The 18,433-nt window shown below is 53.0% G+C and overlaps 1 protein-coding gene across 3 annotated transcripts in view; it reads left to right on the top strand.

Moving 5' to 3' along the window:
- Positions 1-17,807, top strand: part of SMOC1 (SPARC related modular calcium binding 1) — a 151,874-nt gene extending 134,067 nt beyond the window's left edge. For 2 of the 3 annotated variants that reach the window (XM_056133681.1, XM_056133679.1), the window contains exons 9-13: positions 111-193; positions 2,228-2,333; positions 12,664-12,908; positions 16,887-16,940; positions 17,376-17,807. In XM_056133681.1, coding sequence (XP_055989656.1) covers positions 111-193; positions 2,228-2,333; positions 12,664-12,908; positions 16,887-16,940; positions 17,376-17,392 — 505 coding nt within the window. In that variant the 3' untranslated portion in view covers positions 17,393-17,807. The remainder of the gene's footprint in view (positions 1-110; positions 194-2,227; positions 2,334-12,663; positions 12,909-16,886; positions 16,941-17,375) is intronic. The other variant, XM_056133680.1, reaches the window with a different exon arrangement.
- The last annotated feature ends 626 nt before the right edge of the window (positions 17,808-18,433 follow it).

Below are 18,433 nucleotides of genomic sequence, written 5' to 3'. Positions count from 1 at the left end.
CATTGGTGCTAGGCCAGACCCCTCTGCCGGACCTGCTTGCTGCAGGGGTCAGCTCCAGGAGTCCCAGGACCCCGCCTGTCCCCCTTCCCATCTTGCACCTCTCTTCTCAGCTACGTGATGCCTAGTTGTGAGAGCGACGCCAGGGCCAAGAGTGGAGAGGTGGACGACCCCTTCAAGGACAGGGAGCTGCCAGGTGGGTGACGCTGCCCACCCCCCTTCCCCACGAGTGATACCTTCTTCCGTAGTTCTGCTCCCTTCTGCAGGGTTGGGGGCTGTTCCAGCACTTTCTCTCCTGGTCTCTTTCTCCATCCATAACCTGCAGGGGGCACTGCTGGGTTGGGGCACTGTAAGATGGTGGAACCAGGAACTCCAAGGGTTTTTGCAACCAGCCTGATCTTTGTCTTGGGCCCCAGGCTTCTCCTTGGTTTCCTAGCTTTAAAGTGCAGGCCAGGTTGGGAGCGGCCTCAAAGAGCTGGAGTTATATGCCTGGCATGCATGAAGCCCCAGATATGATCCCTGGGACCATATAATTCTCCCAACACTACCAGGAGTGGCCCTGATGGCCCCAGCACTGTTGGGTGTAAGCAGAACTGCATTGCTGGTCCCTAGTGACCGTCCCCACTGGTTGGTGTGAGTAGTCGTGAATGACCTCCAAGTCCCCTGTGCACTATCACTCCCCCCTCCCCAAACACACCCAAAGTAGGCACAAAGTTCAGATCTTATCCCTGCAATTCTGCTCTTCTTTCTCTAGCCCAGGGTGATTGGGGTCATATTCTGGGGGCTGCACTTCCTCTTTCCAGAGCCTCCGAGAAAAGATAGTTTCCAGTCAGGGGCTGTCTTGAAAGGTGTGTTGGCAGCTGTCACCTGCACTGATGAGTGATCCCTGTTGGCACAGAGAGTCACTGGGATATATACAACACAGGACATACTGGCTGGTCACCCAGGACCTCAACATGACACTTGTACAGCATGTCTGCTATTTATAATGTTCTCTGCCAGTAAATTACAATCAGATGTGTAAATATTGGTGGCTTGGAACATTAACTAGTCTTTGCTCAGCACCAATTCAGATCGGATCAGGGCTTCAGGGCAGAGGTGGAGGGACATAGTTTGGGACTGGACCAGCCCCTCGCAGCCCCTCGCTATCCCACCTCCCACCCCCACTCTCGACCCGACTCTATCAGAACTCCTAAGTGAGAGGAGCTGAGTCAGAGGGTGCTGGAAGCCAAGGGTTCTGGTCCAGGTGAGGTTGGCAGAATGGAGTCCTGCCGCCCTGGGACCCTCTTAGCTTTCATCCCAGCAAAGTGAGTTAAGATGCTGCCCTGTGCCAGGCGCTGGGCATTACACCACCTAGTGGTCAGAAGCGCCCAGATGCCTGAGTAGTAAGGAGACAGGTGCCATGAACACCAAGTGCAGTCTGCCTGTGGTTGGCATTTTACCAGGAGGGAAGGCAATGAAATCATCGCAGAGAGGAGGATTGTGGGTAGCTCTATGGGCTCAGAGGGGACTGAGGCTGGGGCTCCAGGGACACCATCCCTCCAGGGGTCTGTTGGTGTCTGTATCCACAGCACTCAGCCACAGTGCAAGGACGTGGAGAATCTAGCTGTGAGGAGGTTTGTCCAGGTTTGGAGTTTCTCTGGATTGTGCACTGGAGGAGAAGAGAAACAAGAGACATGAGAGTATTTATCAAGGAGATTTGGTAGTTCACTAGGCTGGATGACAAGGGTGTGAAAAATGGGCTCTTGGATAAACAGTAGTTGGGTCTTCTTGAGTCAGGTTAGATGGGAACTTCTCCCTTGGGGATTCCACATTGTCCACTAGCGCCTGGTCCTTACCTCTGGAGAAGTGTTTTCCACACCTTGCTATGACTGCCTGGCCATTGACTGGAAGCCCCCTGTTTGTCATGAACTCCACGAAGATAAGGTCCCCTGTGCACAACTCAGAATTCTACCCCTAACATTTAACGTAGTACCTGAGTTGATCCTCGGCAAAAATGTGCAGAAAATTAAAATGAAAATCATTATTATCCATTTGATCTGATGCGTTGTGGGCTGCAAGGAACTCTGGAGGAAATGGTAGATTTATGAGTGGTAAATAACCCCCCAGGGTGGGTTTGGCTGGGCAGGCGCTAGGAGCAGCTTGGGAGATGGTTTCTAGTATTGAAGAAGCTATTTACTTGATGGTTTATTTCCTCATGTCTGCCTTCACATCCCACTTTATCTCTCAGGTTGTCCAGAAGGGAAGAAGATGGAATTTATCACCAGTCTCCTGGATGCCCTCACCACAGACATGGTGCAGGCCATTAACTCAGCAGCACCCACTGGAGGTGGGAGGTGAGAATGTGAGCGGGTCTCAGGTGCAGCAGGGAATGAAGGCTCCAGACTTCTGATGCTAAGGGCGTTGGGGAGAATGAGGATGGGTTAGATAGAACAAGGGCTGGGAAGCTGATCCTTTTCCTAGAATTACGCAGTTGTGGCTTTGTCCAACCTTCTGTCAGAAAAATCTTTTGCCTTCGCCCTCCCTCTTCTTTGGCAGTTACTTATCTCTGGCTTTAGTTACCTGATGATAGGTAAGTCCAAGAGCCATGTAGCCCCCGAGACTTGGAAATAGGTGTGTTGGACTAAGAGTCCCAAAGGGTAGGCAGGAAGGAGATGAGGGGGCAGGACAGGCAGAGGAGGAATACAGAGCACATTGTGACCTTTTTTCTTCTGAGCAGGTAGGAGCCCCCAAGGAGTTCACTGTAATAGAATTGGAAGCTCCCACAGCCAAGTCAGACTAGGGAAGTGGCATGTGCTCGCTAGGGATGGGAAACCTGCCTTGAGCCTATGTGCTTTACCAAGAAAAGGCATTGGCCCCCAGCAACTGCCCTGAGTGTCCTCAAGACAAGGAGTGCCAAGCCCCATGCAGGTGGAAGAACCCATGCAGGGCTGCCTCCCTGGGAGCCAGCATTTCAAGCAGGGACCCCCTCTTGGTGATTCGGTTGTACTGAGGCAGTGAAGATGGACATTCTGAATACCCAGTTTGAGATCACTGAGTTTTGGACACAACTGGCTGAACTGGCTGCATCCCAGCCCAGGGGGGTGTGAATGGAGCATGAGAGGGGCTGGGGGTGGGGGCAAGATCTTGGATATTTCGTTCTCCACACACACGCTCCATACCCCACCAGGGGGATTCAGGGTGATACCTTGCCTAGGAATCATGAGCAGAAGGGATGTTTGGCAGAAAAGAACTAAGACGCTTATAAATGTTTTTAATACCAGTGTGCCCTTAGGGAAGAGGTTTTTGTATTTCCTAGAAAAACAAACAAACAAAAAAAAAATTCCAGCCTCTCTCCTTTGGGTGCAATTAGATTTGGGAGAAGTTTAAAAAATAACTCCTTTCCTAAACCTGTTTTTCATTTGAAGTGCCTGTTAACTTGACCGAGTTCAGGGTGGATGCAAGCGGAAAGGCTTTAACAGCCTTTGGTAACTGTGTTACGGAGAGGCAGGACTTGTAGTTCGGAGGCAGACAAGGTGAAGGTAAACAGAGAAGAGGTTTAGACTCAGGGGTGCGGGTGGGGCCAGAGAGGGAAGATGAGAGTGTGAACCCCTTCCAAAGTGAAGAACTGGCCAGTCCCCCATTTTCCTGGACTGAAATCCTTCCCAGAGCTTCATGCAGGGTTACTAGCCCTTTCAGCCCATGGACCCTGCTGGCAGTTGGATGCTCTGATTTATTTATTTACTTATTTATTTTATTAGTGAGACAGCAGAGGTACAGTTGTAGATTTACAAATTTTTGTGTTTGGGTTTCAATTATACAATGATCGAGTATCCATCCCTCCACCAGTTCCCATTTTCCACCACCACAGATCCCAGTATCCCTCCCACCCCCCCATTCCCCCCATCCCATCCTGCCTCTGTGGCAGGGCATTCCCTTTTGTTTTCTCTCTCCTTTTGGGTGCTGTGGTTTGCAACAGAGGCATTGAGTGGCAATCATGTTCGGTCCACAGTCCACTCTCAGCATGGATCTCCCATACTGGGAGGATCCTCTAAATACCCTTTATTTGGTGCTCCCTTCTCTCCTAAGCTGCCTTTTCCCCTAGCGTGTACAGCTAGCCTCCAATCCATGGAGTAAACCTCCTGGTACTTATCTCAGCTATTCTTGGGTGTTAGTTTCCTATTTTGTTACTTTATGTTCCCCAGATGAATGCAATCTTTCTATGTCTGTCCCTCTTTCTGACTCATTTCACTTAGCATGATACTTTCCATGTAGCACCACTTGTATGTAAATTTCATGACTTCATCTTTTCTAGGGGACGCTCTGATTTAGACATTCTGCCTCTGCCTGACCCCACCCACAGCTAGTCTTGGTGGCCTCTTTGTCTCTTCACCCATCCTTCTCCCTCCCCTCAGTACATTTGTTCTGCTCACTATGCCCTCAAACGGGCCAAACCTGGGCCACTCAGGCCCTCCGTGCCAGTTGTTCCTTCATCCTGGAACTACGGGCTCCAGGTCCCAAAGAAGTAACCCCCACTCCAAATATTCTCATAATTAGACCCACTTGTCATGTTGGCTGTCACCCTCTATTTGCTTCCTGGTGTCAAGAAGGCTGCCTAGTCACCATCTTTCATGCCACCTCTAATCCTCAGGCCCTGGTGTCAATTGTTGTTAGGTATTTTGTTGTTTGTTTGTTTTGTTTTTGTCTCTTCATCATTTTCCTAGAATTACGCAGTTGTGGCTTTGTCCAACCTTTTGTCAGAAAAATCTCCTTTTGCCTTCACCCTCCCTCTTCTTTGGCAGTTCCTTATCTCAGACTTTAGTTACCATCTCTCTTACCCCTTGAAAAGGTAAGTCTTGGGAGAGATGGAATCTGCCCTGCCTTCTTTCCTGTACCATTCCAAGAAGTCAGAGGTCATTCTACAACCTGGCTGTGGAATGACCTGGAAGTTTGTGATGAAGAGGATCTTGGAGCTGCTAGGTTGGAGCTGCTGCTGGGATCATGTGTGTTCCATCTTGTAGCACAGGGAACTACATGCTGGCAGGCACTTTAGCCACTGAACTGGTTCCCCCACCCCTGGACTGTGCAGGGTTTGCATTTGCTACATGAATACACAGCTAATGGGAGTCGTGGATCCTGTCTGACAGAGGCATGTCTGGGGAAGGCCTCTTCGCACACATCAGCCCTCCAGAGGCCACATGCAGAGGCTCAGTGAAAACAAGAGCTCCAGGCTTCCTGGAGTTGGGCTTGGACTCTGAATTCAGGCAGAGTAGGGCAGGCAGGCAGGAGTTCCTAGAAGCCACATCTAACTCCTCCTGCATGCTCTGAGGGGCTGGTCCTTGACGTGGAATATCAGCAGGGCTAGTGGGAAGTAGGCCAGCCCACTCAGGGCATTCCAGAAAAGAGGGCACCTTCTTCCCAATCTGTTCTCTGTCACTCAGGCAAAATATACTGTGGCTTTGAACAAACCCCTTAAAATTTTTTTTAATTGAATCACTGTGAAATAGACCCTTACAAAGCTGTTCATGATTAGGTTTCACTCATACAGGGTTCCAGTACCCATCCCTCCATCAATGTACATTTCCCAACACCAGTGTCCCCAGTTTCCCTCCCATTGCCCTCCACCCACCCCCCATCTGTGGCAGGCACTTTTTCTTCCTCCCTCCCTCCCTCCCTCCCTTCCTCCCTCCCTTCCTCCCTCCCTCCCTCTTTCCCTTTCTCTCTCTCTATTTCTCTCTCTCCTTTCTCCTTTTGGGCATTATGGTTTGCAGTACAGATACTAAAAGGTTGTTGTGTATATCCCTTTACCTACTTTTAACATTTCTTGTCCAGCGCGATCATTTCCAACTATTATTGTCATACTGGTCCCTTCTCTATCTTACCTACCCTCCCTCGCCCCCCTTCCCCCCCCCGCTCCCCGAACACACACTTGCGGTAGATTCCAACCAACAGCCAGTCTTCCTAGCTTTTGTTTTCCTTGGCCTTGGATATTAGTCTTCTATTATGTATTTTTTTTATATACCACAAGTTAATTCAGTCATTCTATATCTATCCGTCTCCTTCTGACTCTTTCACTCAGCATGTCCATCCATTTATAAGCAAAATTTTTTTAATTGAATCACTGTGAAATAGACCCTTACAAAGCTTCATTTCATGACTTCATTTCATGACTTCAATACCACTGCATAGTATTCTATTGTGTAGTCTACATCGTTTCTTTATCCATTCATCTGTTCTCAGGCACTCAAGTTGTTTTCAGATTCTGGCTATTGTGAATAGTGCTGCAGTGAACATAGGAGTGCAGATGGTGTTTCTATTGTGTGTTTTGGTGGGGAGGAATTTAGATGCTTACAAGGTATGCTCAGGAGTCTGTGGGGTCCCATTGGGGAGGAGATGACGTGGGTCACCCACCGAGATGCTGGGGCCCTGCAGGGATTTACCCGGTGATGCTTATGTTTTGGGGGGGTCATGCTCCCTATGGTACTAGCTTCCAACCCTTGCACAGACTCTCCTATATCACCCGCCCCCAGGATAGACTTTGAGCTGGAATCTGGGGGCCTACAAGGAAATGGGCACCATTCCTGGCCTGCAGGAGCATGGCTCTGGTTGGGAGAAGTGGTGAAAGTCCATGTGATAACAGAGACAGAGATGCTGCGACAGGGAGGCGGGAGAATACCTTACCTGGGAGGTGATGTTGGCGCCACATCTTCACTTACGAATGGGGACATGCTCTGCTCCTGCCACTAGGGTGGGCAAAGGCCAGCCCAGCAGAGAGGGCTGAGGGCTGGTGGGGCCAGAGGGCAGGTCTTTACCAGGGAAGGTCTGTGTAAGGAATTGTGAGAAGTCTGGCTCACACACACTTGGGAGACAGTGCTGAGCCTGTCGTATGGAGAAGGTCATGCTTGACCTTGAGAGTCATGCCAATGACGGGGGCAGGGAGCTGTGGGATGGATGGTAGTTTCCCAGAACCATCCTGGCAGGCCCTGTGGGAACTGGTTGGTCAGGGGGCAAGATAGGGCAGGAGGGTGCCTGAGGAAAGGGTGGGGTGGGCAATGATGAGGGGAGCCTGGACTGAAGCCACGGGAGACCAGGGAGAACATAGTACAGAGGGTAAGGCACTTGCCTTGCACACAGCCCACTCTGATTTGATTCCTGACTTTACATATGTCCCCCCAGCATTGCCAGGAGCAACCCCTGAGTGCAGAGCCAGGAGTAAGCCCCAAGCACAGCTGTGTGTGGCTCCCAATGCCCACCTGCCCTAATAAAAACAATAAAGCTGCAGGAGAAGGGGCAGTTTACTCAAGTTCCAGCAATGAAGTCTGTAGTATGTGAAGACTTATTAGATATAAGGAGTGGAAGAGTGGGAGAGGCCAACTTTTGTGACAGCCCTTTCAGCCTGATTTAGTGGTGAAAGCTAAATTGAAGAACTGAGCACTGTAGAACAGGGTCTCAGGGGAACATCTGTGACTGGTGTGTGTGTGTGTGTGTGTGTGTGTGTGTGTGTGTGTGTGTGTGTGGGTAGGTGGGTGGATGGTGGAGGCACATGCTCAACTGCATTTGGGGAGGGGGGTGTTCATAGTGAAGGGCCTTCAAATTACCCCCTGGGTCGGTCCCACTAGAATTCCAGGAGACAGAGCCTGCCCCTTCAATCAGTCCTTCCTGTGGCACCCAGTAGTGTTTCTCAGTCATAAAAGTTATCTCTGAGGTCCTGGTGGCTGGCTTCTCTCTTCATCCTAGAGGAAGTCAACTATGAGTGGAGGTCTGAGGGGTTGTGTGGGCCTCCTGACCCCTCACCTCATCCTGCATCGAGAGTTCTTGTGCTTCCCCTGGCCCATCTGGAGAGATTACTTGTCGGTCCAAACTGGACCGTGCTGGAAGGGGCTGGAATGCTGCTGACTCGGCACATCCCAGCCCCACCCGCACAGCTGGCAGAGCCGGCCGGACTCCAGATGGGCTCCGTGGGTCTGCTTGGCTTGGCTAGCACCTCCAGGCCGCCCTGCCTCACCTTTCTTTAAAACTGCTTGGGACAGCAGAACCGGGTCCAAGATCTTGGCCAAAGCCAGCTTCCTTGTGGGGAATGGGGCTGGCTCTCCAGCCGAGCATGGCAGCCAAGGCCCAACGGCGAGCCCGGGGCCACGAAGCAAGACGGAAAGTGCCGTGGGAGAGGGCAGCCACCTCTGCCCCAGGGGAAAGCCTGGGGGGGGGGCAGGCCCAGCAGGGATTCGACCCTTGGAGTCTTTCTCCACCCTGGAGATGGGCGTCAACTCGACCGACCCCAAAACCACCCAGAGGCAGCCAGACAGTCCAGTTTCAGGGCTCATTCCCCTGCTGGACCTTGGGATTGTGTGGGTGCCATTGCCGTGCCGTCTCCAAGGAAACGGGGATGTTCTATGGGTCCAAAGAGCCCTTTGAGTGGGAGTGGGAGGTGGGTGGCACAGAGTCTGGAGCAGCCTTTGCTCCCGCATATGGGGGTGGGGATGCAGCCTTGTCTGATGAGCAGCAGTTCAGACAGGAGGCCTGATTGAGTGGGTGCAGTGTGGCTGGAAGTAGAAGCCCCAGTTGCTGGGGATGCAAGTTGACACTGTTTTTAAGGAATCCTTCTAGAAGGATGCAAGGGCAGGAAAGGTGTGGGGTCTGCCTTTGAGGTCAGGAGAGAGGTGTGGGGGTGGGAGGTCTAACTGTGATGGAAAAAGTTCTTGTGAAAATGGCTTGAGAGATTCAGAGAGACCCCAGAGAAGGCCTTCGTGCCAGCCCCCTGTCCACCACCACCACCAACACACACACACACACACACACACACACACACACACACACACACACATCCTGTGTCATGTGTGGTTCTGAGCTCCCAGTGGCCTCCACGTCTTCTCTGGTTGGGCAAAGCTGGACTCTGCAGAAATCTTAGTCTCTCTAAAAGAGACTTTGGACTGAACTAGGTAGGTGGGACCCGAGGCAGCTGCCACACCAGAGCCTCACTCAGAGTGAGATGCTTTCAGGGGTTTGTTAGAAAAATATGGAAGCTACCACTCAGCCCGCTCCATTCCTGTTTCTTGTGAGACTCATGCTGAATGTCCTTCCAGCACCATGGCGAGGCTCACCTGCCTTCCCTCAGAGGCCAGGCCTGAGCTCAGTGTTCTACCTCAAATGTGCCACTGAACCCCTGAAATGTGTGGAGTTCCATGTGTCCCCAAACTGTTCTACCAAGAAGGACTAGCACATGTGTTTAGGTGCTTGGGGGGGGGGAAGGTCCCTAAAGTAAGGAACTCTTGCTTGAAATGTCCTTGGAACTTGGCTAGAACAAAGGGTTGGGTTCTGGCATGGCCCAGCTTTCCACGCAGAAGCGGGCACTGTTTTTTTTTTTTGGGGGGGGTCACACCAAGCGATGCTCAGGGGTTACTCCTGGCTCTGCACTCAGGAATTACTCCTGGCGGCGCTGGGGGGACCATATGGGATACTGGGAATCAAACCCAGGTTGGCTCTGTGCAAGGCAAACACCCTACCCGCTGTACTATTGCCCCAGTCCCGGAAGCGGGCACTTTTTGTGGGGCAGTGCATGGGTGAGTGGAGCTCAGGGGTACTCTGAGCAGCCTCCCTAAGAGGAGGGAAGAAGCAGCCAGCCCTGGGCTCCCCAAGTGAACTTTGAACAGGGGGGAAGGGATATTTCAGAAAGCCTGACACCTGCCTGGTGGCTTTTCTGTGCTCAGAAGTCTTCGGGAGTGAGAAGAGAGTCTGTGGACAACAGGGAGAGAAGGGAAGCGTTGAAGGAAGGAGGGGGAGAAGGGCAGGAGTGGGCAGTGGTCACTTCCTGGCAGGGAAGGAACTCCGAAGCGTGCAGTGGGGTGGGGGACGAGCTCTCCTGCCCACAGCCCACCAGGCTGCTGCTGCTGCTGCTCCATTCGCTGAGTGGCTGCATCCGCTGGCGAGGCAGGAGCCCCGGGGGGACACGCCAGAGGCCCAGAGGCTTCCCTGGCAGAGTGTCGGGCGATGACCTCATTCCACCCGTCTCCGTGAGGAAAGCGCCTTTATTATTCCACCCTCTCTGTAGACGTTACGCTATGTGGCATCTAAAGGTTAAAGGGAGAACTGGCTCTGATGCCCCCCCTCCAGGGGTCCCTCGGGAGAGGCATGGGCTGGTGGGGCACTCTGACCTCTCTCTCTCTCTCTCTCTCTCTCTCTCTCTCTCTCTCTCTCTCTCTCTCTCTCTCTCTCTGTCTCTCTCCTGCAATGTTTTGGTAGAGGCTCCTGCTGGGCAGAGCCAGGTTGGAAAGGGAGAGGTTTGCAGGGCGAGTGGCAGATGCTGACAGCACAAACCCTGCGGACAGACAGGGCTGCATGCACTTGCACTCTCTCCTGTCTCAAAGGATGCGTGGGTCTGGGTCCACCACGGCTTGCAGAATCCCGAGGCACACGGGTCCACTGGTTCTCAGGCAAGCCCGAGAGGGGGTTTGGTAATGAAAAAAAAAAACACGACAATTTTTTTGGTTGTTTTTTGAACCACACTGGGCAGTACTCAGAGCTTACTCCTGGCTCTGGGCTCAGATATTACTCCTGGTGGCAAACAAGACAGGCTGGGGATTCAATGTATGTTGGCTACATGTAAGTTTACCTTCTGTACTAGCTCTCTGGTCCCAGTCATGAGCCTCCATCCCCTCTCTGATCATTGAGGTCATTTGGAAATAATTCTTTCCTTGGGAGGTGACTGAAGTGGCCTCCTTTGGAAACCCCCAGAGAACAACACCAAGGCTTTGGCAAGCACTTAGATATTATTATTCTTTCAGGGCCAGAGTGATAGTACAGCAGGTAGGGGGCTTGCCTTGCATGCAAACAACTAGGCTTCCATCCCCAGCATCCCATATGGTCCACTGAGAACCACCGGGAGTGACCCAGGAGTTAGCTCTGAGCACCAAGGGGTGTGACCCCAGAACAAAATAAATCATTTTCTCGTTCTTCTTTTATCTTTTTCTTCTTGAGTCACCACTGGTGATACTTTATGATTACTCCCAGCTCAGTGCTTGGAGAACCCTGCGGTGCTAGGATCAAACTTGGGCCTCCTGCATGTAAGGCCAGTCTTCTACCACTGAGTTGCATTCCGCCTCTTCGAGTGAGCATTTTCGTGGCAGGGACAGTTTTATTTTCTGCTGATGGGCCTGCCTGGGTCCCCTGGGGAGTCACTTCTGGCCAGCGCTAGCTGCACAGTCTGTCCCAGTGCTTGTGGCCTGAATATGTGACTGTGAGAGGCTCCTAATCTCCGCCTCCTGCCAACAAAGGCAGTGTCTGGAGATCTGAATTGGAGGGCCTGGGCCCCTTGCCTCAGTGCCAAGTCCTGGGTGCAGGAGCTGGGGGCCTCCAGGAAGGTGCTTCTGGCCTCAGATCTGCCAGTGGCTCCAGAGAGGACCAATCATTGGCTTTTAGTGTTTTAGATACTGGCCAGAAGATGGTTCAAAAGGCGGGAGCACATACTTTGCAGCTCTGAGTTGGGTCTCCAGCATTGCATGCATGGTGGTCCCAGACCACCACCACAACCAGCCCCCCACATGCCATGTAGCCCCCAGGGACCACCAAGAGTGTCTCAAAAAAAAAGAGAGCCAAAGACTAGCTTCCATCATGGATCCTTTTGTGGGGAAGGAAGCATCGTGAGTAAAATGGGTGGGTAGCCCTGTAGACAGAAACACAACCAAGGATTTATTTCTTGCTCTTGTTTTGGGGATTTGTGTGAGGGGGGGGCACACCTGGCTGTACTCAAGACTTGCTCCTAACTCAGTGCTCAGGCATCTCTTTTGGTAGGGCTCCCAGGAATCCCATGAGGTGCCAGGAATTGAATTGGGGTCTCATGATAGGAAAACAAGCACCTTACCTGCTGTGCTTTCACTCCATCCCCCTGAGTGCTGCTCATGTCTCATGCCATGATCGCTGTGTATGCATGGGCTGACATGGACGCACTCAGTGATGTGCCTTTGACATTGACACTTTCTTTCCTGCATGAGTGAGTGAGTGGAGTGTGTTTCAGCAGAAGCTCTTTGGGGGTTCCAGTTAGCATGTGGCTTCCTGTTACCCCCTGGATCTCCTGAAATCATCTCTTCTTGGAGGATCCTGGGACTAGTCTGTCTCAACACCTTTGTCCGTGCCCAACCCACAGCTGCCTCTCCCCATTCTTCCCTGCCCAGCTACGGACACGTCACGGGGGACATGGACTCATCCCTGTATGGTTTCACGTGTTTGACTCTGTCCCACTAAGATGATGGCCAGCCGGAGGCCACAGGTCACACTACACATCCCATATTTGAAGCTGTGCCAGGACCTGGCCAGGAGCCAAGAGTGTGGCTCCTACCTGTGGGGGAGGGCCTTCTCTGTGCCCGTTTTTTGGGGAAAACAGCCTCATTGGCAGCGAGCACTCAGCCAGGAGCAGGGAAATCTGAACCCCAGTGGTTTTCCCAGATGAAGTCAAGGATGCCAGGGTGTCTGGGGCACCCACCAGTTGTCTACCAAGAACATTCCTGGGCGTGGGAGGGGGTGTTGGCAGTTTCATGTGAGAAGGGTCACCCCTTGGGGACCCTCCCAAGAAATGAACCATCTAGGTGTTTTGGGGGGTGGGGGCAGGCAGCCCCGCACCACTGTCCTGCCTGCTTGCTGCCCAGGCTGGGGAGCACGGCCTTGGGGCTGAGGATTTCTGTGGGGCTCCTGACCCAGGTTTTCGGAGCCAGACCCCAGCCACACCCTGGAGGAGCGCGTGGTGCACTGGTACTTCAGCCAGCTAGACAGCAACGGCAGCAGCGACATCAACAAGCGGGAGATGAAGCCCTTCAAGCGCTACGTGAAGAAGAAAGCGAAGCCCAAGAAATGCGCCCGGCGCTTCGCAGACTACTGCGACCTGAACAAGGACAAGGTGATCTCACTGCCCGAGCTGAAGGGCTGCCTGGGCGTCAGCAAAGACGGTGAGTGCTCCTGCCTCGCTCCTTGGGCCCCCGGGATGGGATGTTCCCGCTGCACCCTGGGGAGGGCGGGGTGGGGCTCAGTCTGATGTTCCAGCTGGGATGGGTTTCCTTTCTCTTTTCATTTCTGGACCACACCCAGCAGTGCTCAGGGCTTACTCTTGACTCTGTGCTCAGGGGTCACTCCTGATGGTGCTGGGGAGGGAGGGGGATATGGGATGTCAGGGGTGAAACTCAGGTCAGCTGGGTGTCAGGCAAGTGCCCTACCCACTGTATTATCTCTCTGCCCCCCCTCCTTTCAAGTTGTCATCCCAGCCCTGTGCAGGTGGGCCCTCCCAGGGTGCTTCCACATGCAGTCACCTTTCTTCTGGGCTCTTCAAAGACCCTCCCGACCTTCCAACCCAAAGGTCTGGAGGTGCTGTTGAGCCCTGCAGGGTTGAGAACATGGTGGCAGGTAGGTGTGTCTCTCGTGTCTTTGCATAGTCTGTCTATCTGGAAGGTGGGTGGCACTGCCACGCCCTGGCATGTCTGTCTTCCTATGTCTGCACGTGTGTGTGAAGCCTGGAAGTCTGGCAGCCTGTGTGTGTGTGTGTGTGTGTGTGTGTGTGTGTGTGTGTGTGTGTGAGATGCAGTGAGGCAGAAAGGATGAATCAGCCAGGGTGGCATGAGGAAGAGACAGCATGGACACAAGTAGATCAGGATTACTCTGTTCCCCATGTCTACATGTTGGCAGGACCTTCGAGAGGGGGGAGTCTCTGAGGCTCCCTAGACCATGTTGTAGTTGGGGTGTCTACACAAGCCCAAGAGAAAAAGGCATCAGTGCAAGGTCAAAGGTGTGGACACAGCTTGGGGCTCCAACCAGCCTGGGGCCCCTTCCTAAGGAGCTTCTGAGTCCCTGAAGAGGATCTTGCATGAGCAGCACAATCTTTATTTGCCAGGGGGAGTCCCAGTGTTGAGAAGTGGGGGATCGGATCCTCTAGAAATAGAAGCTTCTAGAGGGAAACTCGTCATTTCCAGCCAGGCTCATCCTAGCAGAGCAGACCCCCAGTGGATAGCGTGGGAGAGGCCTGGGGAACTGGGCTGGAGGCTGGAGGGATGGGGGGAGTTGCAGGGAAAACCAGATGCCCTGAAGTTTTTTGCACTTGGCCTTGAATCCCACTTCTGTTGCCCGCTTTTGGGTGACTTCTCAGAACTCTTTGGGTCTCAGTTTCCTCATCTGCAGTCACTCACCTCGTGGATCTGGCCTGAAGATGTAACACCATGGTTGGTGTGAAGAACTCAGCTGTGGCGAATGTCCTACTAGGAACACAAGAGGTTTCCCTTCTCTCCTCCATTCTGGGAAGTGGTAGCAAAGGGCCCCCAGGGTATAGGTTAGGGAGCCTGTACCAAGGCCAGATAGGGTCAGGTGGCACCCTCTGGTGGATTGAGCCAGGCTTGCACACTAAATGGGGGGTAATGTTTAGGGATGAGCATAGCTTTGGGTCTGAGGGACGTGTTTAAAAATGTTTCCTACAGGCAGGTTATTTTATTAATTAGCTTTGTAATTTTTGGGGGGTATTTTTGTGGGGGATTCCACACACAGGTGGTGCTCAGGACTTATGCCTGGCTCTGTACTCGGGGACCACTCTTGGTAGTACTTAGGGGACGATGTAGGGGGCCAGGAATTTGAACCAGGATCAGCCATATGCAAGGCAAGGGACCCAATCCATATTCTATTTTTTAGTCCTTTTTAAAATAGTTTATTCATTTATTTATAAACCAACCAGAGTCCTTGTTGGGGAGTGGAATTTTCTGCACATCCTGGAAAGAACAGCCATTCTGAAATGCTGGTTCTCTTTTCCTGGGGTTGTCCCAGTTTTATTAAGCACCTGTGTCAAACCCATGGGCACTGTCCTGTAAGGTAGGTGGGACAGAGAATAGTTCCTCCATACACACACACACACACACACACACACACACACACACACACACACACACACATATATTTAAAGCAGTTCTGGGTTCAGAGTGATGATAGTACAATAGGTAAGGTGCTTACCTTGTATGTGACTGACCCAGGTTCCATCCCTGGCACTATATGGTCCCCTGAGCCTCACCAGGAAACATCCCTGAGCACAGAGTGAGGAATAAGTCCTGAGCACTGTTGGCAATGGCCTTTAAAAATCTAGCTCTGGGCCAATTGATGGCTCAGTGGCCTGATCACATGGTTTGCATGTGGGAAACCTGGGTTTCAACCCTAGTACTGTAGAGTCCCCCTGAGCACTGCCAGGAGCAAACCCCAAGCAAGAGCTGAATGCTGCTGGATGTGGCCCCCGGCAATAAGACAACAGAGAGTGCCAACTCTTCCTCTGACTTGCCCAAGGCTGCTGGTGGTTCCAGATACAGTCTCTCCTCCTGCCCTCCTGTGGGACCGGGTATGGCTCAAACACCAAAAATAAGTGAATTAATTAAAAGAGGCTTTCCCGAGGCAGGGAGTCATGCCCACACTGCTTCACTGGATAAAGACCCACTGCTTGGGCTGGAACAGTAGGACATCAGGTAGGGCACTTGCCTTCCATACGACCGACATGGGTTCTATCCCTGGCACCCTGGATGGTTCCCCAAGCCCGGCTATGAATGACCCCTGTGTGCAGAGCCAGAAGTAAGCCCTGAGCACCACCCGCTAGGGCCCCCAAACCAAAGCAAACAAAAGCTGTGATGTCTCAAGCCTGTTCCATCATGATGGACCTAACCAGATGAGGAACTTGCTCCTCTGGCTTCTGTGAGCAGCAGGCCTTCCCACTGGAGGGCACTCTCTCCCGCCTTCCTGACACCCCTTTGCCAGGGTGGCACTGTCCCTCTTCCTGTGGAAGATCTTGCCACTCTCCCGAGGGATTGCAGTCGCTGGACAGAGCCTCGCCACCTGTCCCCGCGACTTTCCACATACCAACATGGCTCTATTCTCTCTCTCTCCAAGTTGCTTTCCCCCAAGGTAAACCAGACACCCAAGATCAACCATGCCTCCCCCTTCTGTCTCTTTTTCTTGGCGCTAAGGATTGTTCCCCTGACCATGTGGGGAGGATGAGCAGTGGGGTCACATGATCAGTGGGTGAGTGTGGGAATCGTTCCCCAACCTTTCCTCTGATCATGTCTTTTCCCACATCTACTCAAGTACAGCCCATCCTCCTCCCAGAAAGGAAGAGAGAGAGAGAGAGAGAGAGGAGAGAGAAGAGAGAGAGAGAGAGAAGTAGAGTTAAGCAGGGCAGTTCTGGTTCCCATTTCTGTTCCCATCCAGAGGGCAAGTGGGGAGGGGTCCATGTACATGGTCCCACAACCCGCAGGGCTCCGAGTATGGGGGGGGGGGTACTTCCTTCAGCTTTGCTCCCCTGCAGGACCCTCTCAGGTACTTCCCTCTGCCATGAGGGACCCTGGGGGTTCACAGGAGCACTCGCAGGACCCTCTGCTCTCAGCCTGTTTCCAGATTTGCCCCCACCATAGCAGATTGGCTCAGATTCCGTCCATCTCTGACCAACTTTGTGACTTGGAAGACTCGTGCCCAAGAAGTTTCTGCCAACATCCCCCCATGCCAACCCTTTCTCAGTGAACAGCCGAGGAGAAACCAAGAAGGCAGGAGACTGGGCCATGTGGGAAAAGGGGGTTTGTTTAAAGTTGTTGGCCATCGGGGCTGGAGCAGTAGTACAGTGGGTAGGGCACTTGCCTTGCACATGGTCAACCTGGGTTTGATTCTCAGCATCCCATATGGTGCCCCGAGCACCACCAGGAATAATTCCTGAGTGCAGAGCCAGGAGTAACCCCTGAGCATCTCCAGGTGTGATCCAAAAAGGAAAAAAAAAAAGTTGGTCAGGAAGAATAGGGAACAGAGAGCACACACTTTCTCTGCTCTTTTCCTCTCTGTCTCAAGTGGTCTCTTTATTCTGGAGGTTCAATTGTGTGATCAGCCATCCGGCTCCTGCCAGCACCCTCTGTTTCCATCTGTTGCAGGTGGCAGTCTGGGCAGCTTCCCCCAAGGCAAGCGTGCAGGCACAAACCCATTCAGTAAGTCACCTTCTTCTCAGGCTCCTCTCCTTGGACCCCCTCAGGCAGGAGTGGAGGGGCTTGGGCTTTCGTGTTCACTTTTAGTTGTTTGTGAAGAACCCCAAGAAAGACGGGGTGAGGGCCATCCCCTATAACCTATAAACAAGCACCTGGCACTGTAGCTCTGGTTCCCGACTGGGAGGCTGGAATCGGGGAGGGAGAAGGTGTGGTTGGTGTCGGGTGCACACCCCAAGTGGAATGCCGAGTGTGCCTCCATCACTGTGACAATGTTCAGACTGGTCACACAGGGGCTTTTGGGCACTGCCAGGCTCCCAGAAACCCCCAGTACACCACAGTCTGCTCCTGGAAGGGAAATGCCCCTAAGGCACCACTGGGCATCCCCAAAGCCAACACAGCCACTGTCTGCCCTTCCACCCCTCCCACTTTCACCCCCAGTAGGACGCCTCGTCTAAAGCGCAGAAGACCCCAGGGCAGGTGGCCAGTGCCGGGGACAACGGTTCATCCGACGCCCACCGTCCCCCACCGTCAGCGTCGCCTCCGGCCAGCCGCAGCCCAGGCCACTTCAGCCAGTCCAGTGGGTTTGCACTTTGAGTAATTTCGTACGCCACCTTTCCTTACGGTTCCCGACATCAACCCCCTCGCGAAGGCCACAGCAAGGAAAGGAACGGGAAGAAGGACTTGATTCTCTCTCTCTCTTATTGTAAGGTTTCGGATCTGCTACTGACAACTTTTAGGTTGGGTTTTTGTTTTATTTTGTTGTTCTCTGTTTGTTTTTTTCGTTGGAGGGGGGAGGGTGTTGTTGGGACTAAGATGAAAGAGATTTATATGCTGTATATAAATATATATGGAAAGTGTATAGTTCTTTTGGACAGGCCTTGGCTCGCTGTTTGTTCCTTCCCTGCTCTGGCTAGGGGACGCTCCGGACCCCTGGTCCAGCTTTCTAGGAAATGGAGCTCCCCGTTCCCAGCCCCGCTGGGCTGTGGGCCTGGGAATCTATCCCAGACCCTGCTGGTTCTCTATCCGCCCACCCCCCTCACGGTCAGGATGGCCGCCTCTGGGCCATCAACTTTCACCCAGGAGGTGATAGTTGGATGTTGCTCCCTGAGGGGTGCCCCCAAGCCTGTGTTCCTGCTCACCCAGCACCCAGCAACTTCTGTCTAAGAATACAGGCTGTGGGTTTGGGGAGCTTTCCCACCACACTGAGCTGTTCTGCCCGATATCAGAGGGGAGGCCAAGGAGAAGGGGACTCCTGGGCCTCAGATCTGGGCATGCTCAGGGCACTGTAGTGGGGCGGGGGTCTGGGCTTTCCCCAGTGCTCCCAGCAGGGCTGAGAAGATCTCTCTCCTTTCTCTGGGGTTCTTGGGGGCTTGAGGATGACTCTGGAAGTACAAGGAGTCTTGGGCCACTCACCTGTCTCCCCCGTGAAGGCAGCACAGCACTCTCCGCTCCCCCCACCCTGGAGGGCCAGACCTCCTGTCCATGGCCGCTGTGTG

This window comes from Sorex fumeus, unplaced genomic scaffold, assembly GCF_029834395.1.
Source record: "Sorex fumeus unplaced genomic scaffold, SorFum_2.1 ptg000098l, whole genome shotgun sequence".
Taxonomy (NCBI): domain Eukaryota; kingdom Metazoa; phylum Chordata; class Mammalia; order Eulipotyphla; family Soricidae; genus Sorex; species Sorex fumeus.
Note: the sequence above shows the minus strand (reverse complement) of the source record. Positions and strands in the feature narration are given on the sequence as shown.